This window comes from Natrix helvetica (genome assembly GCF_964273705.1).
Source record: "Natrix helvetica genome assembly, chromosome: 1".
Lineage (NCBI taxonomy): Eukaryota > Metazoa > Chordata > Lepidosauria > Squamata > Natricidae > Natrix > Natrix helvetica.
The window spans coordinates 251894442-251920593 of record NC_138548.1 but is presented as its reverse complement, the minus strand read 5'-3'; the positions used below and the strand labels follow the sequence as shown (position 1 = coordinate 251920593).

Here is a 26152-nt window from a genome sequence, read left to right as displayed (position 1 = left end):
TCTCTCTCTCTCTCTCTCTCTCTCTCTCTCTCTCTCTCTCTCTCTCTCTCTCTCTCTCTCTCTCTCTCTGTTGATGCAGCCTATGATTGCATTGGCTTTTTTTTTTGCTGCTACAGAACATTGCTGGCTCATATTTAAGTGCTAGGACACTAAGATCCCTATCATACTTACTACTGTTGAGCCAGATATTGCCTGTTCTCTACCTCTGCTTTTGTTTTTTTCATGCCTAAGTGCAGGACCTTAACTTTCTCACCACTGAAGAGCTTCTTGTTGGATAGGGCTCAAAACTAAAGTCTGTCAACATTTTGATTTTGGGATTACCTGTCTTACCTGTAAGGCTAGTACTGCAGTGAACCTCAACCAGGGATTTTCAGCCCACAGCTCAGGAGTCTTGCTAAAAGTTTGCTTCTTTATGATGTAGATGCAAATTAAGAAAACGTTTTAATTGGAAGTTCCCTTGCAAAAGCTCCTTCTTGATGCTTGACCTGCAGACAGCTAACAGACTTTTCTAGCTATTTTGAGCCTTGCAGCCAATATTGGTAGGGTGGGCTGACCCTCAGTGACTAAAGAGAAAATGGATAAGAAGGAAAAGTCGTTGTTGCTGCTGTTGTTGGTCTGTTTGTTTTTGTGCACTGAGTCAGGGTTGACTCCTGGCAACTGCCTGGACTAGTCCCTGAAATTTTTTAGGCAAGTTGTTTTTCCTTGCCTCCTTCCTTGGGATGAGAGAGTAACTAGCCCAAGATCACCCAATTGGTTTTCTGCTATGGCAGCACTAAAATTCAGTTTCTCAATTACCAGTTTGGTGCCTTAATCATTACACTCCTCCCCATTGGCCACTTTAAGATGCATGGACTTCAACTCTCAGAATGCTGGTTGGGGGATTCTGGAAGTCAAATCTTCAAGTTCCCAAGGTTGAGAAACAGTGCACATTGGCTCTCTAATATCTAGTTAAGAACTCTTTAATTCCTGTGTTTGCATGGGACTTAATTATATTCCTAGATCTCAACAGTTGTATGGGTGAATGTGAATGAATGATCTTCTCCTCTGAGTTCTGATTTCATTTTATTATTTCATTCCACCGCATTCCATTTCTATTTTGGAACAGAGCTTTGACACCACGGTGCTAACTTTTGGGGACTAGGATTTCCTGGGCCATGACCTGTTCTGAGAGAGCAAAGTGCTAAGGCAGAGCCTGTCTACCTGTGACTTGTCCTGTCTGATCTGAACACTTTTCCTGAGGTGTGACAGAGGGGGGTGGTTTGGAACTACTTCTGTGTGCTTAGAAGAGTGATTGCCAGGTTTTGAACTTCTTAAGCTGATCTCCGTCAGCAGTGACAAGAGCTTTGGAGCAGAGCTCCCAGCTTTCAGGTCTCAGCTGTGATAAACTAGGCTCAGATCACTTGATCCCTGGAGTGTGCGTTGGCATTTCTGCTCCTCTTAAGTTCGGGATTGTTGCTCTGTTGCTGATGGGGAAAATTCAGAGAGGGGCTTTTCAGTGGATGTGCAGCCGAGAGCATCAGCAGTGGGTGTTTCCAGCATCCTTGAATGCTGCCTCCTGCTGCCTTTACAAGAAGGCAGCTCTCAGGCAATGGGGGTGGACAGGCGGCAGAGAGCCTCGGCAGCCCTCTCGCTCGGCTTCCTCTCTTTAATCTTCTCTATCACAGCCTTCAGCAGCAGCTACTGGTGTGAAGGAACCCAGAAGGTAGCCAAACCATTCTGCAGTGGACTCACAGGTGGCACCCACTGCATTGGGATAAACAGCCCAGGTGGGAATGACAGCAGTGTGGTTCAGTACATCTGGGAGACGGGAGACGACAAGTTTGTGGATCGAAAGTTTCATGCCGGTATTTGGTATTCTTGTGAAGAGATGATCAGTGGAAAAGGTGAGTGCCCTTCTGGGAAACAGTCTTCCTCGTCCTGATTTTCTTTGAAAGAGAAGATAATTGTGTCAATTCTTTCACGTTTTGGCTGGATGGCTGTGGTGCAACCAAGGTTACAACTGCGAGAAAAACGCCCCCTCTGGAATGAAGCATGACTCCTATTAACTCCTTAGATTATAGCTACTATAGCTCTGTAGTTCTGTGTGCAACTTATGAAAGTAATTTGGTATTGTCTTCTTCTGGATTTATTTTTACACCCCAATATGGTTTATGATTTCTCAGTGGTCTCCCATCCAAGTAATAATCAGATTTGTTGCTGCTTGATTTTTCAGGATCATCCAGTCAGATTGCTGTTTCCACCTGGCAAAAACAATGTTCAGATTTTAGCTGTTTCATTTATTTTTTAAGCCTTACTCTTCCAGCTGTATAATGGAAGCATTTCTTTACTTACATCCCATTTATAAACAAACTGTTAAATTACACACATCGTGTTAGTCTATAATGTGATTTAATTTTGCTTTGCATGTTACAGTACAAGGTTTCTCACCTATGATTTATGTGCTAACACATGTAATTGTAACCATGATGATTTGATCAATAAATTGGGGATAAAACAAACCACGGCTTAGCACATATCCAACCAATTCTAAAATAATCTTCAAAGACTATGAAATGCTTTAAGGGAGGATACAATATATTACCCGATGGCATCTGTTGCAAAGTTATTTCCCAAAGCTGTGTTGATAATTATTGCTCATCCTTTTAGGCAATTCACAGATCAAAATTCTCTTGCTATTCTAATATGGGGTTGGAAGGGGAGAAAGGATTACAGGGATTAAAATGATTTGTCCCATATTCTCCCTATTCAATACAAGAAGGGACATCATAGAATGCTATTTGGAGAGAAATGGACTATTGCCTGATTTGGCAGAAACTATACAGAGCCTTAAACTCCAGTCATAATAAATATTTAGACTTTAAAGGGCTCTAAAACACGCTATTGTTTGCAAAGAATACAGCAAAGTTAACACTAAAATAAATAGTATTTGGGTGGGAAAGAAGTAATTAAAGCTCATAATGTTATCTCTTTCACCCAATTTATAAAATAACTAGAAAAGTGTCTAAAAGAGTAATCTTTAATGAGGTAGGTAGCTATATAAATCTTTTAAATAAATGAAGTAAAAAAAAGTGGGATAGAAAATTTTTCACTTTGTTTCCAATTTTAGGATACACACAATCACACATACAGACACTTTTATGCAGAATAATAATTGGTGTTAAATCTGGGGAATTTGGAGGAGCTTGTATTTTAAAATACAGCATATGATGGGAAAAGATAACACCTCGTTCCCTTATTCAGAAGTTTGGGACCACCAGTAAAGATGGATTCTGGGAGAATCAGGGTATTTGCTTTTCACCTATATTACTAAATAAGAGGGAGTTGTTGACACATTCATCATGTTTTAATGCATGAAGAATATAATAGCTTTTATTAGATATAAGGATTCGTCACATTCCTTTATTGGGTATATGGATTCTTCAGACTGTACACATTTACCAAAACATTAGCAGAATGATTCAAATTATAACTGAGCAGAATAGAAAACCTGAGTAGGCAGCCAAGGACAGAATTAACGTTGCAGATCAAGTGTGGGATTTCCAAACCTTTATTTTATCTTCAAATAGAGGCTGAGTGAAAGACATTAAACTGTAATGGTCACTGACAATTGCCACACAGCACCCTTTTAGTCACCTGTAATTGTTTTTCCTGAGCAAGAATAAGTCTGTTTATGAGGACAGGTGGGGGAATGAAAAGCACACATATAGATGAAAAATAGGTTTGGAGAAGTTTTCAGGCTGATTTTTCTTTGAAAACTGTGGTCAGCTCCCTCTCTTGCCTTGCCTTGGATATTAATATAAGATATAGATACATCTTATATCCAAAAGTTTTGGAACTACCATTTGCTGAAATGATCTTCCTCTCAACCCCCCCCCCCCAAAAAAAAAAGCATAGAACGGGAGCCATAAAGTCGCCTCTTGTGTGACTATACAAGGGCTAGTTGGCCTCTGGAAAGCCTTCCTCTGTGAGAATCAGCCCTACTGGAGAAAACTGCTTCATTTTACAGGATGGTAGTTATGAGATTCCCAAGGAAATGATATTAAAATGCACTGAGCCCTCGGAATGTGGTCTTACGAATGCTGTGCCTTACTTATTTGTAGGAGGGAAGCAAAATAAATCTTCCACCCTGTTTACTTTTAATGAAAAGGGGTTCTCCATTTTCAAGTAGTTGAATAAAATAAATAAGGTTTTGCTCCCTGAGTTCATGTCCAAACTGTAGCCTCTGGAGACATGGCTGACTGCCAGCATGGGTTTCCTGCCATTTTAAAGCTTGTAACAATAAAAGTATTATGGGTCAATTCTTTACCTCAGGTTAGAACAAACAAATTCCTGAAATTTCTGAAAGAAAAAGGAGGTCCTTGTTCCTGCCAATATGATGTGTCTCTCCCTACTTCGTTTCTAATCCTCTGTGCTTCTCACCCCCACTATGAAAGAGCTGACCTCTCTTGCTGAATGAATATATGGCAAACCCATCTTAGTCATGGTGCTACATAAATCCTCCCACAGAGAAGATTCTGAAGGTTTTGGCTCCACCCACTCTTGAGACAATTATATGGGTCACAGATGAGGTGCTGGAAGCCAGTTGCTAGTCCTGCCCTGACAGCTCATTTTCTTTCTGCCGGTTTGCAGTCAGCCTTCATTGCATGCCTGAAGATGGAAGCTGCATCTCACTATTAGTATTGCTAGTCTTACCATTTGGTTTCTGGCTCATGGATTACAACGGCTTTCTAGTTTTGTTATCTTTTTAAACATTAGATCTGATTTTCATCAGAATGGTGAATTATTACACCAAAACACTCAGATCAGTTGCCTGTTTCTGCAAATTGTCTGTTGTTGGCAAGCTGAGCCCCCATCCACATATTTGCTCTTATTTCTTTGAGTCCAAGCTGCATCATGCATTGGCAATCATTGTGAAAATGCAACATATTTAACAGTTTCTATATTCTTCAAAGAAGTGTTTTATACTTAGTGCCTATATTATTTCTAAATCTCCTTGTATCATACATACAGGAGATGCTTCAGAAAATGCAAAGGAATTTAGATCTGGCTTCCAAAATGGGGTGGGGGTGAAACCATTACTGTGCCCCGAGAAGAAAGAAAATGTGAGGCTCAAAACCACCCTGCCTTGATCTTATTCTCTTTTTTAAAATGTAGTGGGCAGCAAAGGTTATGGACAGGCTTTCAAAATTCTCTTATTATAGCTTACAACAATAAAGTAGCACCAGTGGAATTCCAGTAGTATCTGTTTCTTGGCCTGTCTCAAAGCAAATTTCATATCAGAGTCTGCTCAAGAGGAGATGTTTTTCACAGCAGGTACTGTATATCTCTTTCTTGGGACTGGATTGGCAAGATTAGAATTACCCAAACTGGAAGGATTTATACAATGATTTACCTAAAGTTTTCCCCACACTCCATTCCATTCTAGACAGTATTCTACTGAGTCAATCCACAGGCAATTTGGACCAGTGCAGTGGCATGATCATAGGTTAGCGCAAAACATTTGTGCCTATAGCACAAGGCTCATGCACTTTGATTTTCAGATGAATCCAGCTACAAGATAAAATAAGCAATGCTAGAAGAGACAACATCAGCTACTTCACCAAAGGACAGTAGACTTAGAAACCACCTACTGCAGAGGTAACACATAGTTTTGTCCATCAGAAGACTAACTGCTTGGGTCAACCCAAGGGAAGTTCTCCAAGCCGGCGGTAAACAGACAGCCCCCAGGCTGACAAAGTCGGAGACGGCTCCGGAAGGAAGGCAGTGAAAGTGAGTCCAGCTGGTGAGATTTTTTCATTGAGAATGATTGCCCAAAGAAATTTCTTTTTAAAGATAAATTAGTCCTTTAAGCAAAAGAATAAAGTGGCAAAATTTATCTTTATTGGACTGCCTTAGAAAGTTCTTTTTCCCTTTTCTATGTAACAGTGTTTTGTGGATTGAAGTGATTGGAACGCTTCCCATTTCTCCTCTTAAGTGAATGAATTGATTTTTTTTTCTTTTATTCTGTGCTACCTTTACTTTTTGGATGATCTAAAAAAAATTTTTACTTCAATAATCCTTCCTCTTACTATTTATTAAATTTTATTAACGACACTTAGAGATTTTTGCTTTCCTTAAGTTTGATACGAATAAGAGAAAGTTGAATCTGCCATTCGGAAGCCAGAATTTGGTTTTTTTCTTTTTTTTTAAACAAAGTATCCTTTGCTCTATTTTCTCTGATTCTGTTGACGTTGTAACTAGAGGGTTGCAGCTTGTCTGTAGAGACTGATAACGACTCAAGGACACGGACTGTTTTCTTGCAGGTGTCTTTGTGGAATATTTTGGACAAGGGAAGAGAAAGAAAAGAAAAAATAGAACCCTCACTTTTTTGAAAAAATTAAAAAGATCTTATGTTTTTAAGCAAATTCAAAACAAAAATATTTTTATACATAAAAGAGGCATTGAAGGTGAGAGTGGCAGTGGAATCTAAACTTTTTCTTCTCTTCTGGGAAATATGTATTTATATACAGATGAAGAAACCCTAAGTACCAGGATTTTTTGGATGGAATTCTAAAGATATTGGAAGAATTTGAGAGATTTGATAAGAAGTTGGATAGATTATTGTCTGGCTCAATAAAAGATGAAGGGACTGGAGCCTCAAAAATTAAAGAAGAGAATGAAGATATAGAAGATAAAGACAAGATAACAGATGAACCTAATAATGGAGCACCTATGAGTGAAAGTGGAAAGGAGGGAACATGGAAAAGTGAATCTGATTATTATTATATACTTGATGATCTGGAGCTCTACCCCTCCTGTCAAGATATGGATTTGATGATGGAATTAAGAAGAGAAACAGCTTTAGAAAGACATCTGATAATCAAAGACATGTTAATTTTAATACCACTTCAAGGGCAACAAGACTATATGAGAGATCTTTCAAGCAAAAAAGTGTGGAGAGAAGTTTTTAAAAATTTTATAAAGAAGTTCATAAGAGAATTGATGCAACAACTGGATAAAGAGATAAGACTGTTCTGTTACTGGAAAGACACAGGCTGATAATGAAGGTTGATAACTTAAAATTTAGTTAACCTTTGGTGATTAATAAGTAGGATTTTGTAGACACTTTTAGAATGTTTTCTTTAAAATGTTTATTCATTAATTAATAACTCATTGTGATAATAATAATGGAATAATAATCTCAATTAGTAAAAATAATTTGGATATAAACTGTAAATTGGGACCTGGGGAAAAGGTTTATCAATTTCACTAATACATTTTTGTTTAGATTTTGTTATAAAGATGTAATTTCTCTTGGGCATTTATAAACTTTACTAACAAACTTTTGTTTAGATTTTATTATAAAGATGTAATTTTTCTTGGGTCAGAGGGGAGGAGATGTGATGTAAATGGCAATTTTTTTCTTTTTTCTTTAGATAACTATAATAATAATAATAATAATAATAATAATAATAATAATAATAATAATAATAATAATAATAGTAGTAGTAGTATGTTAATGGATAACGTTTAATGATATTTACATGTCTTGGCATTGGTAAAAGCAATCAGATATAAGCCTTAAATAGTGAGTTGAGGGAAAAAGGGGAATATGCTATAAAAGGGTAATTATTGGAGGTTTATAGGAATAGCTAAGGAATGCCAGTAGGTGGTTGTGTTTTTAAATACAAATGATTCTAGATAAAAGCATGTTTAAATAATTATAGCTAAATGAGAATGATGGTATATTGATGGCAAAATACATAAAGATTTTCAATTTTAAAATGTAAATTAAAAATATGAAGGATGTATAGTAACGCACGAAATTTATTTGGAAACAATCGACATGCTTTCTACAAGATGTAATGAAGGATGTTTTTGTATTTTTTTTTGTTTAATTAAAACAATAAAAAAAATTCCAAAAAAGAGAAGAAGACTAACTGCTGCTCTTCCTTCTATATGTTCTAATAGTAAAGCAGCTGTAATGATCTGAGGTGAATCATTACAGTTGTAGAGAGAGAGATTTTGTAGTAAGGGGCAGAGAGAAAAATTGGACCAAATTCTGGGATTGAAAAAAAAAGGTTTCTGCCCCAGATTACGGAGTAACTTTGGCAACAATTACAGCATATTCAGATGTTAAATCAGAACGGAAAGCAAATGGCTAAGAGAACTTGAAGAGGTTTAGAGAAAGAGGTTCGGAATTGCGGTAACTTTTCTAGGGAGAGAAAGTCACTGAGAAAATTAGAAAAAGTAAAATAAGAACAAAGGAGCTATGACATGAACTCTTCAGCATTGAAAAAGTTTCATCCATGAACTCCAAAACCCAATCTGTGGAAAAATCCAGATTAAAGTACCTAGCCTCTAAATAAACACATATAGTGATACGTGGTCATATCACTCAGAACACTTAAACCAATGTTTCCCTTTTTGTTATTATTATTTTATTAAAAATATTTTTTATTAAAAAAATGCAAAGATTAAAAAAACTAATGCAAACTAAGGAAATATAAAAAAGAAAAAAGTAGAAAGGGCAAAGAGAAAAGAAAAAGGGGGAAGGGAAAATGCATTTTAAAAGAGATAATAAAGAAATATAGAAGGATATGACCCCCCCCCCTTTCATCAATACAAGCACAAACACTATCTTAACACCTTCTCTAATGCTGCAACTAAAAAAAGGTCACCCCAAATCTCATCTTTTATCTATTGGCAAATAATACAGTCGCATTTTGCAGTCAGCAAAAGATACCAGAAATGACAACTCCCTCTCCCTCTCCCTCTCTCTCTCTCCTTCTCTCCCTCTCTCTATCTATCTATAATCCCTTATTATATACCCTTCAAATAATGTCCGACAAAATTTATTTCTTATTATCTCTTTTTCCTCACCTCTCAATTTTAATACCCTAGCTTGTCACTTTCTCTAAGAATACAACAAAAATTCTCTTCTTCCCATATCTTATCTACAACAACTCTTAAAAGCTTCATCATTCAGTCATAGTCAAGAAAAGCTGTTAGGGAGAAAGAATCATACACAGTCTAGCCTTAATCAAATAAACCAACTTTGTAAACATTTATTTTATTTTTAAAAGTCTTGATATTTATCGTTTTAAGTAATGCCTTTTCTTTCTCTCTTTTCCTTTTCTCAGGAATTATTTCATAAATATAATACATCTCTTTGGATTTACTTTGGATTTATAATACATTTACTTTGGAAGCAAGAAATTTGTCCAAGTCACTTTTCTGAATTAAAACATACTTCTCCAAGTCACTCTTTTGGCTTATTATTTGGGTGCCCTTTTTAACTGATAAAACCTCAGTCAATTTTATTTGTTACTCCTATATAACTTCCTTGTCAGTATTATTCTTGCTTCCTGTCAATTTTAAATCTGAATCCAAACCAGCCTCATTGTCTGTTATATTTTCTTCTATCTCTTTTTTAAGACCATTCTTACTGTATGAGACAGTCTAAAAAGTAAGTTCTAGGTATATTGTTATGAAACATCCTTGAATGTTTCCAGAATTAAAATAGTTTTTTTCCCTATTTTAGTGAATCTTTTCCTTTAGTTATAATCTTTAATTTTTTTTAGTTGCTTCAAGTAATGAGCCTTCATAGTTTTCTCTTAGCATGTTTTTCTCTCATCCAGAACATTTCCCCAGTAAAATAGTTCCTGTAGTTTATTTAAAATCATATTAAAATATACATAAAGATATTCTTATTATTTAATACATATTAAAGATATATAATCTTTATATATTTCTAATATGATTTTAAACAAATTACGGGAAATATTCCAATTTTTCTTTTTCAAAGTTTTGTTTCCAGTCAATCTGGACTGGATTGTTAGTCCAGTTAAAAAAATTCCCCAAATCCCCATTTTAATTATGCTTTTTCCACTTATTTCCAAATAAAGAGCTTTTTAAAGGTTTAAACTTGCATAAATCTTTCACTGAGTGTTGGAGGAAAATCACCCAGTATAATAAAACTTGTCATTCTGGAGATTGTTAGTATAAAAAAAAAGAATTTACACAATTCCTGTAAATGTGATTAAGAGGGAAAGTGGGAAATATACCATCATTTTGGGCAAAATTGACTCTCCCAGTTCCCAAGCCTCTAAAATCTACCAGAGGCCACTGTTTTATGTAGGGACCATCTGTAAGGAGTACTCTTGGCAATCCCAAGTCTTCTCTTTTGTCCAGAGAGAAGTTTATAGACCCAATTCCTTCACCAGTTCCATTTTCTGCTGCAATCATGAGCATTGCTAAAAACAAAGCTGTCTTTTAATCCACTATTGCTTCTTCAGAAGTCCTAAAATATTTTTTTCCCAATGTGTGCATGATGGAAGTTGTATGCAACCCATCTGGTTGGGGGAGGTTCTTCCAAAACAGGGCTGTTAAACTCCTGGCCCACGAGCTGGATGCGTCATACGCTGGCCACGCCTGGTTTAGCGAAGGGGGGGGGGGGAGTCCTGATATGTCATGTGATGTTGCCATGATGACGTGAGTTTGACACTCCTGTTCTAAAAGCCAGAAAATATTATTGAAACATACCAAGGTTATTCAGGGTTTATCCACTGAGTTGTCTCTCTGAAGATGCTGCATGTTTTTCTACATCTCCATAAATAGGAGATACAATTTGGTTATTTGGAGACTCTGTGCTACTGGGTGATAAACTGACTCCCTCAGGGGAGTTTCTGATAAGATAATGTTATCCTGGCATTTGAGAGAACAAACATAAATGTGCTGATAGATTATACTACCAACAGCCCCTTTTGTAAAAGCGCAAGTAACGCAAGTGAGAAGAAAGACTCCAGAACAAAAGCTCCCTGGTTAGATCTGCATTCTGGTACCATAAACAAATACCAGAATAAGACACATGAAACCAGGTGGATGGATGCTTTCCCAAAAGATGACTTCCACAGAGATTTGCATTCCAAATAAAACAGTAGTGGAACATTTTATCTCTGTGCTTCTGGCATCCCCGCCATCTGCTTCCAACTTGCTGCTTGTGGGAAGCTCTTGTTCCTACAAATGTTAGGATGATAAGAACCTGAGCGGGAAATTTGACACTTGTGTTTCTTTTTTTATTTTTATTTTAAATTTCAAGTGCTCATTTTATGTGCCTTATAGGTGAGAAATGCAGAAGCTTCATCAGCCTGACACCCCCAGCAGTTCAAGGTAATTATATACTGTCAGTGTTTCAAGTTCTTTCTATATTTATATCTAGCGTTCTGAATCACAGGGGAAAACAATCTTTTCACACACACACACACACACACACACACACACACACAGAAAGAGAGAGACAGGTTTTATGAAACATACATTGCCTTAGAAGGATGTTCAGAATTTTTGCTGAATATCAAATCGGGGCCTGGATGAGACAGTCCTTCATTCTCCATGCAGTCAGTCTACATGTCAGCTTAGAGATAAATCTTAAAGAGGTCCAACCTGGCTTTCTAATTTGGAAGCAGGAAAAGCAATACTCTTCTGCAGGCTGAGTCCAATCCTCATGGCAAATTGATGGCAGAATGCTGATAATTACTGTATCAAACATCTGATGAGTTCCAGATTGGGGAAAGTGGTTATACTCACCCATCCTTAAAATCAATTGCCAGCTCCTCTGAAAAGAAATCAAATTTGATAACCACGTACAGTATGTAGCTCTATTGCTAATTTATAGAAACAAAATATGTCTTTAAAAAGGTCTTGGTGCAATGATTTGTGTGTGTATGTTTATATATGTTACAGGAGTTCTATGGTTGTCCATTGCCGCAGAGATCCTCTATATTATTTTACTCCTGATGGGCATCACTCTCATGTTGATTGAAATCTGTCGTTCCATCAGCGTCCTGGATGGGCTGAAGCTTAATGCATTTGCTGCTATATTCACTGTTTTAGCAGGTAACAGTTTGGTATTGCTTCTGTTGAGAGTTAAAGTAAGCCAAAGGAAGAAATGATGAATAGAAAGAAATTATGTTTTTATACCAGGCATAGAAAGATCAGTTCTTAAGGATGGGAAGAGTTATCTTCTTCTAAGATAAGTAGCTGCTGATACTCAAACTCTCCATATTAAAGGGTGTTTTTGTGTGAGGAAAAAACTGCCACCCATTTCAACAAAGGAACAAAATTTCTGGGAAGTGATCGCTGCAATGACAGTGAAGTCCAAACAAGATGGAGCGCCTGCTTTGAATGGTTCCTAGTTCATCTCCAGTTAGTACAATTCCTCACACACCAAAGGCATCGAGGTGGACGAATTAGTTCTCTACTTGTCATCTTCTGCTTATTTATCTCACCGTAATTTAGCTCTCTTCAAATATGTCTTCCACCCATCCCTTGGGAAATTCACTCAGTACTTTACATGCCCGAGAATCAATTCATCAAGGAGTAATTTGTTGAAACTATGATTGACTGTTACAGGTCTCCTTGGAATGGTGGCTCACATGATGTATACAACCGTATTTCAAATGACGGTAAATTTTGGTCCGGAGGACTGGAGGCCTCAGATGTGGGATTATGGCTGGTCTTACTGGTAAGTTTTGAAGCAAAATGCATCACAAAAAGTTGTGCACGAGTCAAACATTCTGAGGGAGCCATTAACATGATTAAAGCTATTTTTTTAATTTCTTATCTCAATGACAAAGTACTGTAGCCATGTCTGAGAATAGAATCATAGGACCTTGCAGGCTCGCTTCTCAAGTGTATCACACGGGTGCTTAATATTGATGGTGACATCTTAACAGCAACGGGTTGTGCGTGAAGTTCAAAGATGAAAAATATCTTGCCTTTCTCTGAGTACAGAGAGCTCTGTATTAAGCTATCTTTTTCCTATCACTGAGGTTTTGCAAAAGAATGATTCCTTTCTATACATATATTGACTCCAGGAATTTAATCAAGTTGCCCAAAAGAAATACAGTTGTGGAGTAATTGAAGGAGATGAGAAAATGAATCTCCCCTCTGCATAAGCTTTCTTAGTTTAGCAGCCAAGCCAATTAGAGATCTGCTGGAAGGGATATACTTTACAAATATATTCACAACCTATAAAAAGGTGTTAGCTACTCAGTAACCATTCTTCCCCTGCCCTATATACTAGTAAAAATGTGTTTGTGCAGCCATTTTAGTGTTAGGATTTGGATCCTCCCAAAGATTGTCAAAAGAAAGATGACCTTCAATACAATACAATACAATAGTAGAGTTGGAAGGGACCTTGGAGGTCTTCTAGTCCAACCTCCTGCCTAGGCAGGAAACCCTATACCGTTTCAGACAGATGGCTATCCAACATCTTCTTAAAGACTTCCAGTGTTGGGGCATTCACAACTTCTGGAGGCAAGCTGTTCCACTGATTAATTGTTCTAACTGTCAGGAAGTTTCTCCTCAGTTCTAAGTTGCTTCTCTCCTTGATTAGTTTCCACCCATTGCTTCTTGTTCTACCCTCAGGTGCCTTGGAGAATAGTTTGACTCCCTCTTCTTTGTGGCAACCCCTGAGATATTGGAACACTGCTATCATGTCTCCCCTAGTCCTTCTTTCTCTTAAGCTAGACATACCTAGTTCCTGCAACCGTTCTTCATATGTTTTAGTCTCCAGTCCCCTAATCATCTTTGTTGCTCTTCTCTGCAGTCTTTCTAGAGTCTCCACATCTTTTTTACATCGTGGCGACCAGAACTGAATGCAGTATTCCAAGTGTGCCCTTACCAAGGCATTATAAAGTGGTATTAACCAGCCTTAATTGCCTTCAACCAGCCTTAATTGCATTCGGTGGCATTGCTACTGATTGGTGGTTGAAATATCATCAAATCATCTCATTTAATGCATCATTTTTCATTAGTTGGTGGTCCTGTGGTGGATTAAAAAGAAACGCTAACCGAATGACAAAAAAATGTCACTGATGAAGTCTAGTGGCATGTCTACCTTTTCACTGGTGCCATGAACATGTGGAGCATATTTGCTTCTTCCCTCTGGAGAATTTCCCTAGAAATGTTCATGTGTGCTCATTCAGCCTGACTTTAGAAGCAATGATAGATAAAGGCACAAATGTGAAATCACAGTGAGTTTAATTGCAAAACAAGTCTAACAGGATGTTCTTACATGATGGAGAAACGTTTTGAAAGATAGGTTGTTAGAAATAAGTAGAGATTCTTGGGACTGTATAAAAGATCTGTTCAGTCTGAGGGTGGACATGTGTATGACTGTGTCCTGTCATTCCCCCCCCCCTTTTTTTTCCCCTCAAATTGACAGCTTGGCCTGGGTTTCCTTTGCCTGCTGCATGGCTTCCTCCGTGACCACAATGAACAGATACACAAAAACTATTTTGGAATTTAAATATAAACAGAAAAAACTGGAGAGAAGTCTACAAGCTAAATCCAATCCTCCTGTTCCAGAAAAGGCTTGGAAGATGTACGTTGACACCCTCCAGAGAACAACCGAGGACTTCATGCATCCCTTAACAGACATTCACAACCCATCCAGCCCTATGGGATTTGCAGAGTTAAATAATATTCCTGTGGCACATTGTGAAGAATATTGTTAAGAATATTCTTAACAAGGATTGTTGATTTTGTTTTGTATAATGGAAAGTGCCAATGTATGTATGTTGCAATTTTCTTTTGTATGTTAAGAATTTATCTTCTAGTAGAAAGCCATGGTGATGACCTACAAAGGAAACACTTTTAACACGTCTAATTTGAGGTGTTAAATTCTCTTTTGCTTTGACAGCACTAGTTAGTTAGGTAGGGAGAGAGATTGATAGCATAATCCCATACAGGTCTCCTCAGAGGAAAATTCCACTGATTCCAGTGGGATTTACAATTCATTTGCACACCAGGTTGCTCCAGCATGAGAATGTATCAACAACCATTTCTTGAGATCTGCTAATATCAGCTCAATTGACAGCATCCTCTATCCATACCAGCCCATCAGATAGGTAACTTCTGCCTATCTTTCCCTGCTGTGCATCAAAAGCAATGGTTTCCAACTTGTGCTATCAGCTTAATCTGTCAAGTTCATTTCATTGTTGGCACATGGTTCCACTTCTGTTGGCTACCATATACCATTACAGGAACACTTCTTTTCATCTGCTCATTGTTACTGCCTTTCATAACTATTTGTGCCAAGCTACCAATCCACTTCTGAAGGGACCTCAACCAGGGAACTGGGGATTTTTTTGTACTGATTTTATTCATTCCATCAGTGGTCCAGTGAAAACCAACCAATCCATCCTCCCTCCCTCCCACCCTCCCTCCCTCCTCCCTCCCTCCCCCCTCCTCCCTCCCTCCCTCCCTCCCTCTCTCTCTCTCTCTCTCTCTCTCTCTCTCTCTTTCTTTCTTTCTTTCTTTCTTTCTTTCTTTCTTTCTTTCTTTCTTTCTTTCTTTCTATGCAGTGCTTAGAATGCATTTTTGCAGACTGATTCTGCCCACAACCATCAATTCTTGACTAATTAGTAAAAATCAGATTATTTGGAGCAACATGCTGACATTTGGAAACCACTTAAAGAGCGTTGTAAACCACTGGGGAGCTGTATATAAATCTAAGTGCTATTGCTATTGCTCTCTCTCTCTTTCTATATCTCTCTCTTTCTTTTTTCTTTCTTTCTTTTTTCATTTCTTGTCTTTTCTTTTTTGTTCCAGATGTAACAATGAAAAGGCAAATCTTTCTTTTTTTTAATCTTTCTTTTTTAACCAGATTATATTGATAAAACTGTTCCACCAGTTTCATTTCCTAGCCTAGTCATTTGGAAAAAAGTAGTAAAACAGTATTTTTCAATTGTTTAAATTTCTTACTGGTCCGCTGATGGACATACCAGAAGGGCAATGTCTCCATGGAAAACTAATGTTCTATAGATCTCCCTGCTGGAAAAAAGGGGGCTAATGCTTGATTTCTTGACATGGCACAGACGATGAGAAGCAGGAGGGGGCTCATAGTAAGCATGGTTTATATCAGGCACCATTGTGACCAAAGTGGAGGAAACCAGCTTTATTTTTTTATTTTTTAAATCCCACCTTTATTATATTTATAAATAATTCAGGAGGGTGAGCATATCTAATGCTCCTTCCTCCTCCTACTTTCCTCACAACAGCAATCCTGTGAGATAAGTTGAGCAGAGAGAGTGTGACTGGACGAAAGTCATGCAGTTGGCTTTCATTCCTAAAGTGGGCCTTGAACCGAGACTCTTCTGGTTCTTAGCCTGGTGCCTTAACAAATAGACCAAACTGGCTGTTAGACAGTTTATGCATATGAGTCGGGCAGTTTAAGGTTATAATGCAGAAAAGTCCTTGTTTTTCTTTAGTGGGTCTAGCACATTTACAGTTAATTCCTCTCTGCACCATGGCATTCTATCTTGGCCAGGTAATGGCATTATATTGAAAACTTACAACTGTTATATTTGATGTGTATACCAGTGGTAGGATTTTTTTTTAAATACTACTGGTTCTGTGGGCGTGGCTTGGTGGGCGTGGCAGGGGAAGGTTGCTGTAAAATCCCCATTCTCTCCCCACTCCAGGGGAAGGTTACTGAAAAATCTCCATTCCCTCCCAATCAGCTGGGACTCGGGAGGCAGAGAATAGATGGGGTGGGGCCAGTCAGAGATGGTATTTACCGGTTCTCCAAACTACTCAAAATTACCGCTACCAGTTCTCCAGAACTGGTCAGAACCTGCTGAATACCACCTCTGATGTATACCAGTAGCAGGGCCGGATTTTCCTATAGGCTAACTAGGCTTCAGCCTAGGGCCTCAAGATCAAGAGGGGCCTTTTATTTTTATTTATTATCCGTGCCACATTTTTTATAAAGGTTAATACCAATTACAACATGCTTAATTTAATATATTGATATATATATCACAGTAATGATGTATTTTATTATCTCTCATGTAATTTACAAACTTAAAAATGGGAGGTGAAAGGGCCCCATAAGTGGAATAGCCTAGGGCCTCTTTTCATCTAAATCCAGCCCTAACCGATAGTTAATAATATTGAGAAAGTGCTACATATTTCAAAAAGGATAGAAGAGAAAAAGTTATTCTATGATTATTCATACATTTTGATGAAGCTAAATACAGAGCAAAGAAAACTTGTATGTTTTGTTTTGTCTTGTCTTGTTTTGATCTGTCCTTTTTTCCTTAAAACGTCTTTAGGGATTTCAGCTCTGGGTAACCTCAATAGATCTTTGTTATCAGAAGTGAAGTTTTATAATTCAGAATGGAGTTCTACTTCCAAAACCACCACACACTTTTAATAATGCCCAGAGAGGCACTGACAAAAGTTCCCTTCTAGCAAGCAATTAAGAAAACTTTCATATTTTAACTTTCCGGTGCCAAGGGATCCTTTCAGCAGGTAATTATTATCTGGCAAGCAAATCTCACTAACTGGGTTTTATACTTTTGGCTGTAGGCAAAGGTGAAATAAACAAAGGAAGTAATTATGAAGTATTTAACAGCTCAATCTTCTTGATGCCTTTCTTGGCCTTAGATTAAGAGTTCTGTAATTTTTGCTGTGAGTGACAGTTAAAGCAGCCTGTATTATTTGAATAGGAGGACAAAATCCTTAAATCATCAAACTTTACCAAAAATGGCCAAGGCCTTCTTAGCATAAGATAAAACCAGTTACAACTCTTCCTGAGCCAAGTTGCAGGAAGAGTTGTAACTGTAACTGAGCCAAGTTGCAAGACCCTTCCGTTATCAGTGTAAAATTCAGAGAAAACAGTGATTTGACTATAAAGGAAGAGAAAAATCCTATGCCCAGGTTACTTCTCCTTGGGTTTTGGAGAAGAGGTGGAGACAATAAAGGAGAATATTTGTAACTGAAGGTTAAAATAAGGAGTCCTCAGTGCTCTCTGATCTTAGTTGTTTACTTGCAAACGTTTCATTAGCCAAACTAGGCAACATCATGAGTACTAGCTTCAGGAAAGAACCTCTAATGGATTTCAGAACTCAGTAAAGAAAAGCTCATGGTTCGAATCCTACCTATGGATTCCATTTTTCCCATCTTTGCATCAGATGGGGCAAAATACCTCTATTGTATTTTACTCTTACTGCTAGATAACCTCAGATGCCACACTCAGATGCAGTTCCTCAGCCTGGGTCAATAAATGATGTACAGAATGTCAAAGAAACCATTGATCCGCAAGATGCAATAAAAAAAGTTTTATATATTACTCTTAAAAGCCTATTTCTGATATACTGAAATGCATTAAAAATTCCTACTTGTATAATCAGACAGTGTTCTAAATCTAGATGCTGGCCCAAAGGTAGTTTAGAGGAAATATTGTATGTCCCCAGATTTATGAGACAAGTGAAGCAAACTGGCAAACAGATATAATCTGAATTATTGCTTTAAATGGGTTTTACTTTCAAATAAGTATGTATAGAATTAACTAGACTGAGCTTGTAGAAATGTTGGTGAATTTATCATGCCAGATGACAATGAGATGGAAAAGAAGACATCACTGTGAATTCTGCTTGAAAAAGTCGTATCTGTCTGCTTTCAAGGCACAGTGTAAAACTTCTGTAATAAATGTTGGGGGGAAATTGTGCTTGATCTGCAAAATCCCTGCCCCTTATATTCAGTTTCCCATATATTTAGCTGGATCTCTGAAATAATTGGAGGTCCATATTAACCTAAACTGAACTTGGCACTTAAATGCAAATGTTCAAGTTATGATGGGTGTGCTTGAGGATTGAACTTTTTTCATGTCGTCTCCCTGTATCGTCTTTCTTCACTAGTGATGTTTGGTGGAATTTGATTCTTGCTGTGCAATAAAAAAAGCTGCACAATGCCTTGTCCCAATTCTCTGAGCTCTTTTTGCAGTTGGAAATTGGTAGGTGTTTTGCAGTATGGAAACATCGCCCTAAGAATGTATAAATCATGGCTGGGGATATAGGGTAAGACTGAGGTTGGCAAACTATTTTGTGACCTCAGTGTGAGAAAAGATTTGAAGTCTGTGTTCAGAGCTCACACTCATCCATTTCCAAACTGGATTTCCTCTGTATGTATTTTTTTTTCTTTATCAAATAAAGTCCATGAAAGTGAAGAGGATGGATGGATGAATGGATGATTACTAGCTGGATAAATGTCTTGTTTGGTAGAAGTATGTGTTTTTTTCCAAAAGAAGCAAATAAATTCTATTTCTTAATAGGTCTGTAGACAATGTAGTGGAGAGAGTAGCCAGAATTTGTAATGCCCTCCAGAAGTATTGCTAGAGGGAATTTGGGAACTTGTAATCTCATAATACCAACAGGACAGCAACTTAAAAGTGGGTAGGGCAAATCAGCCCTTTTCTAGCCACCACCACCCCCCCCCTCCATTTTTGGTTATTTTCCCTTTTCTACTTTTGATAAAATTCCATATTGCAATAATTTTTGCAATTGGGGAATAATGTTAGCAATCTGCTTCTCTGGATAATACAAATCCTGCAATTAATTCTTGGTTTGCCATGGATGTAGAAATTACGCAGCACAGTGTGTTCTATTCTGAAATCTTTTCAAACCTCGCTACAGGACGGCATGACGTCCCACTGTGCTTAAGAAGTGTGCTAAGCTTCAGTCACCTCCCATTATTGGAGAACTGGGGAAATTCCTATAGATTCGATTCCGTTTTCAGAATTCTTTGTGTGCGCACGTGGGGTGAGAGAAAGGGACTTCGGCTTAAATTATTATCTTTTCACCAGAAATGTCCCATTTCTTGATGCAAACAACTGCAGTGATATTAGGAGGAATAATAAATCAGAATGGAGATGCTAATTTCTTAGAAGGTTGCATATTTATATTCTATCCCATCCATTAAGGACAAAATGTACGTCATATGTTTGTTCAATCTGTTTTTTTTTTCTCCAGTTCTTTTTTTCTTTCTAGTTTTAGTTTATATTAGCAGTAATGTTAATGACCATTTTGCATGAGAAAACATCATGAAACATTTTGTTGTCCCCTCCAACATCATTTCTGCTAGAAGCTGATACTCAGGAGCAAACTTCTTCACCTGCTCAAATTAGAATTCTGGCTACTGTAGAAATGGAAAAACTACTCCCAAGAGCTTGTTCCTGTACCAGTGGAGCAATATTAGGAAACCCGAGACACATACACTTTTTACTTAATCTTCTTTCCTGTCATTTCATAATCATTTTGGCCATTGCACATTTTGTTAATTTCTGAGTACTGCAGCATGTCACTGGAAAAAGAGATACAATTCTTATTTTGCAATGATTTTATTCATATCTTTATATGGCACTTTAGAAAGATAGATGCAAAGGCTATGCACTCAAGATGCTTATAAAACTATAAGCATCTTGAGTGCATAGCCTTTGCATCTATCTCATACAGAAAAACTGCAAAAGATACTAGAAACTAAACTGATGGATAAGTGGATAATTAGTTCAACAAACATACGTTACATTAGCTTCAGCAAGGTGTATGATTAATCTGGTCATCGATTGAAAGAAAAAGAACTAATAAGAACTAAGTCATATATGCCAACAAATAAACCAAAGGACCAGAACATTTTTAAAAAAATGAATAACATGATGGGTTACATTTCTCATCCTTATTAAATCAACTGCTGAATCCAGAAAATGTTGATTAAGTTTCTTAGTCCCTATTTCAGTGTTCTCATGAATTGAAAGAGAGAGAGAAAGGAAAATGGATCTGGGTGACTTACTGTATTGTTGATACCAACCCCAAATTTCTAAGAACCTTTTCCAGCAGGTCTGTGTAGATAAAAATACAGGTAGTCTTCGACTTATGACCACAACTGAGCCAAGAATTTATGCTATTAAGTCAAACATTTGTTAAGTGAGTTTTGCCCCATTTTATGACCTTTCTTGCCACAATTGTTAAGTGAATCATTGCAGCTGATAAGTTGTTAAGTGAATCTGGCTTCCCCCTGATTTTGCTTATCGGAAGGTCGTAAAAGGGAATCCCATGACCTTGGGACACAGCAACCGTCATAAATATGAACCAGTTGCCAAGCATCTGAATTTTGATGACATGATCACGGGGATGCTGGAAAGGTCATGGTCATGTCACTTTTTCAGTGCTGGTGTAACTTTGAATGGCCACTAAATGAACTGTTGTAAGTTGAGGACTATCTGTATAAGGGATGAAATAATGTGCTGGGAAAACCCTAATATAAAGACCAAAGCATCCAGTGAAAATAATTGATGGGAAGGCAGCTTTTTTGTCTTTTCATCGACACTGGATACCAAGCTGTAATTAAATAATTGGCATCCTCACCATTGAGCCTTTTATAAAATTCCCCCCCAAAACACTACAAGCATCCTTATTAAATGCAATTAACCTCTGGATTTCTAGCCAAACCGTTCAGACTCTAAAAGAAAACAAAATGTTTTGCTAGACCAGTCTAATATAACTCATCTGGTTCAGCCTCTGTTTTGTCATGGTGATCAAGCCGGAAGCCAGAGTATCCACCCACTAGTATCTTTTGCCTTACACACCTTAGCAAGCGGTATTGAGACGCATATGATCTTTTACAGCGTGTGAAAAGTGACACACAGACCTGTGCATGTCATTTTGTGTTGAAATGAAGGGGGGGGGGGGAGAAATTGCATCTGTCCTGAATGTCCCATCCTTCCATTCCTAAGATGACATGCCTTTCCCATGGTGGCTGAGAGTACTTTTGCATAGATCCTGTGGGAATGAAAACTCAGTTACAATATAGGAAGCAGCTTTAACCACATAATGGCTTTGAAATCATCTAAGAAGCTGAATGTGTGTTCACACATCATGTACACATGTGGCCATTGGATTTGTTTTCAAGCAAGATTCCTTTCCTTTCTTGACTGTGGGTGAAAAGAGCAGCAGCTATTTAACCATCCTGCCTATTAATGTTTATCAATCCATCAGCTGGGGGAAGATTTCACTACTAGGAAAGGAAAAGCAACAGCTGTTTTCTTGGTGCGTGTTCATCATGACGGCTATGCAGTTTTCAACATAGGCAAAGAGGATCAGCCTAGAAAAATGATGATAGAAAAAAAGAAAGCATTCAGAACTTATTGAGAAAGGTATTCTGCTAAAAGGACTGTTCGTAGATTTACAACCTCAAGCACTTTCCCCTTTGCTGGATTCTCCGATCCATTTCCACAATTTCCCTGGGCCAAGAAAGTTTGGCTCACCGGAAGGTTGTTGACTTCTATCAAAATCCCTAAGAAAAAATATTGTTTACTTAAAACAGCTGCAGAGAATAACTCAGAATGAAACAGACATCATAATAACATACATGGGGAGACATCTAAAGGTGCTTCAATGTACTGCAATGTCTACCATCTACCATCTATCTATCTATCTATCTATCTATCTATCTATCTATCTATCTATCTATCTATCTATCTATCTATCTATCACTATCTACACATCTATTCTAGTTCCTTAGCCATCCATTGATCTATCCAAATATTGTCAGGCAAAGAGTCACTTAAAAGGGACACCACACATTAATTCCAGTTAGAAAGGATAGTCCAATCTGATTATAAGCAGCATGCAAGCATGGGCCTCTATGTATGAAAAAGAATTGGTTAGCAGAACAGAACAAAACCTGTATATTATGGGAATAGTGCTGGGTTCTAGCACCTGTTTCTCATCCTCATGTCTTCCACGCTATCAAAGCTGCATTTTCATATTTTTATTATAAGCTTGACTCCAGAGCTACCAATTCTATGAGGCCCTTATAGCTTATGCCAGTGATGGCGAACCTATGGCACGTGTGCTACAGGTGGCATGCGGAGCCATTTGTCAGGGCACGGGAGGCGCTTCCATGTCAGCTGGCCAGCGCACATGTGCGCACTGGCCAGCTGAGTTCACCCTTTTTTAAAGCCATTTTTTGCCCTCCCCAGGCTCCAGAGCCTTTATAGGAGCCTGGTGAGGGCGAAAAGAGCCTCCCCCGCCCCCTGGAGGCCCTCCGGATGATTCATGAGCTTCCCTGAAGCCTCCATAGCGCAAAAAACCCGGCCCTACGGGCAAAACGGAAGTTCAGGAACGGACTTCCGGTTTGCTCAGAGGGTCATTTTGACTGCTCCGGAGGCTTCAGGGAAGCGTCCTGAAGGTCCCTTTGGAGCGCTCAAAATGACCCTCCGAGCAAACCGGAAATCACTTCTGGTTTGCTCAGAGGTTCGTTTTGACTGCTCCGGAGGCTTCACGGAAGCATCCTGAAGGTCCCTGAAGCCTCTGGAGGGCTTCTGGGGGGGACAGGGGAGGCTGTTTTTGCCATCCCCAGGCTCCTATAAAGCCTCTGGAGCCTGGGGAGGGCAAAAAAAGCATGCAAAAAATTGGGGGGGCTATAGTGCGCGCATGCGCACTGGGTGGGTCGCACATTGCATTATGGGTGCGGCACACCCGCACACTACCCCCCTTCGCTCCCCCCACTTATGGTTCGCCATCGCTGGCTTATGCCAAGGTACCAATGGTTGTCTTTGCATAGGATTTTGCATAAGAGAGATGTTGCCCATGCGCTTCAATAGAATGAATGAAATGTAAAAGTTTCACATAATTTAGCATGTCTCTACAAGGAATATTTTCACTTACTAAATGCAAAGTAGGGCAATTCCTGCAACTGGCAGTAGTCTGGGTGTGATGGATTACTATATTCTGGAGAACGATTTTCATATACCCCCAGCTGCGCCAGTATTTTCAAACTCGATTTCTCCAAACAGACAACTTTCAAAATGTACATATTCACAAGAAGGAGGGAGGCACTACATCAACCTCCATGTTTCTTTACATTTACTTTAAGGGAAACTAATTTAACTCTCCCCTGTATCTGAATGAAAGGATTTAATTATAATTAATATATTAAACTTCTTTATGATATGATTTCAGAAACACAAAAGAAATCTTTGTTTCACTTTTGTTCTTCAGAAGCTTTATTTCCTGTTTTTTAAAGCATTTTTTCTCTGACTGTTCGGGTGAATAGGCAGGAAAAAATGCTTTAAAAAGTGAAAAAAATAGCTTCTGATGATTGCGCAGCTCACAACTGAGCCACCTAATCCTTGGAAGCTTTTTCTCCTGTTTTTTTAAAGCATTTTTTTCCTGCCGGTTCGGGCAAACACGGGTAGTCCTGTGCCAAGCCCTGAAAGGCTGCATAGGTCAAAACCAGAGGTGAAATCCTCCCGGTTCAGCTCGGTTTGGCCGAATCTGTAGGGATAATTGTCCCTGGTTCTGCAAACCGGTAGTAAATAAAAAGCTTCCGATGATCGCATGGCTCAGCTGTGAGTCACCCCTGGTGCGATCGTCGGAAGCTCTTTTTTTCACTTTTTAAAGCATTTTTTCCCTGCACAATTGTCCTGATCAGTTCGGCCGAACTGGGCCAAACCAGGTATTACCCCTGGTTTTGACCTAGGCAGCCTTCCAGGGCTTGGCACAGGAGTACCCATTCCACCCAGTCTGACCAATTTGATCAATGACAGAGAAAATAGTACAAATTCCACACTTCCAGGAAATTCATAGGACTGAAGCAAAAAGATATCAGAATAACAGAATTGGAAGGGACCTTGGAGATCTTCTAGTCCAACCTCTACTCAAGCAGGAAACCCTATACCATTTCAGATAAATGGTTGTCCAATCTCTACTAAAAATCTCCAATGTTGGAGCATCCATAACTTCTGGAAGCAAGTTGTTCCACTGATTAATTATTCTAGCTGTCTGGAAATTTCTCTTTAGTTTCAGGTTGGTTCTCTCCTTGATAAATTTTCATTCCTGCCTTCAGGTGCTTTGGAGACTACATTGACCCTCTCTTCTTTGTGTGTGTGTGTGTGTGTGTGTGTGTGTGTGTGTGTGTGTTGATGTCAATGCAATATTTACAAAAATCTCAAACTAGTCCCTTTTTTGTTGACCTTTCAAAAACCTCTGAAGAATTATGCCTGATTATGCCATCTGTATATTTTTTTAGTAATTACCTTTATTATTCTTTCAGTTGGTGTGGTTTATTTATTATTTTTTCATTTGGCATGGTTTAATGGCAAGTTATGATATTTTTGACTAATTTTGAACTTTATTGTGGATGTTCCAAATTGTTTTACTATAAACAACATAAGGTACCAAAAGTCTTTTTGTTTGCAGGGGAATGAAAAAGTGTTTAATAAATAGATAAATTAAGAAATAAATTACTCTGGGTGAGCTGCTGAACTGTTCTGATCTGGAAAGGCTTATGGTCAACTCACTGTGTAATCAAACATTTTGCTGTGCCAAAAACGCAATAGACTGCTTTTCTTGACCATCATGTAATTATTTTTTCCTGAACTTGGTGTTGACATACAGAAACTAATCAAGAAACAAATCTGTTATGTAGAAATTAAAGCTTGGAATGTTTTTCATAACAAACAATTAAAAAGGAAGGGAAACATCACCTTGCAAATTCATGAATTGCAAACTGCTATGGACAACTATGGAAAAACCACACTGCCAAAACATCATTGAATTTATGGTTTATGTTTACATGCAAAAAAAAGGAGACTTTTGAAACAAGCCACGTATTTTAAATATGTTTTATTTCCATATGGGCCATTCCACAAGACAGCTCATTATACTTAGAGGTTCTAGATACAATGAATTAAAACTTTTTTACACATTTTTGGGGAGGTTATGAGCCAATAGCAGAAAACATTTATTTAAAAGGATTAAATGGTATTACAATAGCCTACAGAATGCTATTCTTTACTATTCTATGTATAGGAAGCTAAACGATAAGCTAAAGCTGAGTTGGAATGTACTGTATGTGCCTATGGTGGGTTGTTTCTCTAGTCTAGGACAGAGATCTTCAGCTAATCGTAACTTACTTAAATCCGATTCTCATTCTCCTCGGTTACAGAAAGCATAACATAAATTGGCTACACTAAATGTGCAGGCTTGTACTACTGTATTTAGATGCTATTGAAACAGGACAAATTGTTTCACAAAGTCCATGGGGAAGGATTGAATAAGAAGAAAATATATTTGGCCAAGGGGAAACCTGTCTTGAATTCTCCTTTAAAAAGGGAAATTTAGATAGGGAAAACTCATCTGCTTTTGCTGGTGCCCTTTTCTCAGCAAATCTAAGACAATTGTCTAATTTTGCAGACAACTTTTCTGGGAAGAAAGAAGATCTAATCTTTCTTTCCAGTAAATACAGTATTAATAAATTGACTAGTAAGCCTCTGTGGAGATCCAGTAATGCTTGGTCTGGATTTCTAAATATGTATAAAAGG

The 26152-nt window shown here is 38.0% G+C and overlaps 1 protein-coding gene across 1 annotated transcript; it reads left to right on the top strand.

The window, feature by feature from the left end:
- Window positions 1-1588: 1588 nt before the first annotated feature.
- Window positions 1589-14501, top strand: GSG1L2 (GSG1 like 2; the record flags this gene model as incomplete). The annotated part of the gene is made up of 5 exons (XM_081938268.1): window positions 1589-1883; window positions 11104-11151; window positions 11725-11877; window positions 12394-12505; window positions 14210-14501. The coding sequence occupies 5 exons, from the start codon at window positions 1589-1591 to the stop codon at window positions 14499-14501; spliced, it is 900 nt and encodes a 299-aa protein (XP_081794394.1).
- Window positions 14502-26152: the final 11651 nt, after the last annotated feature.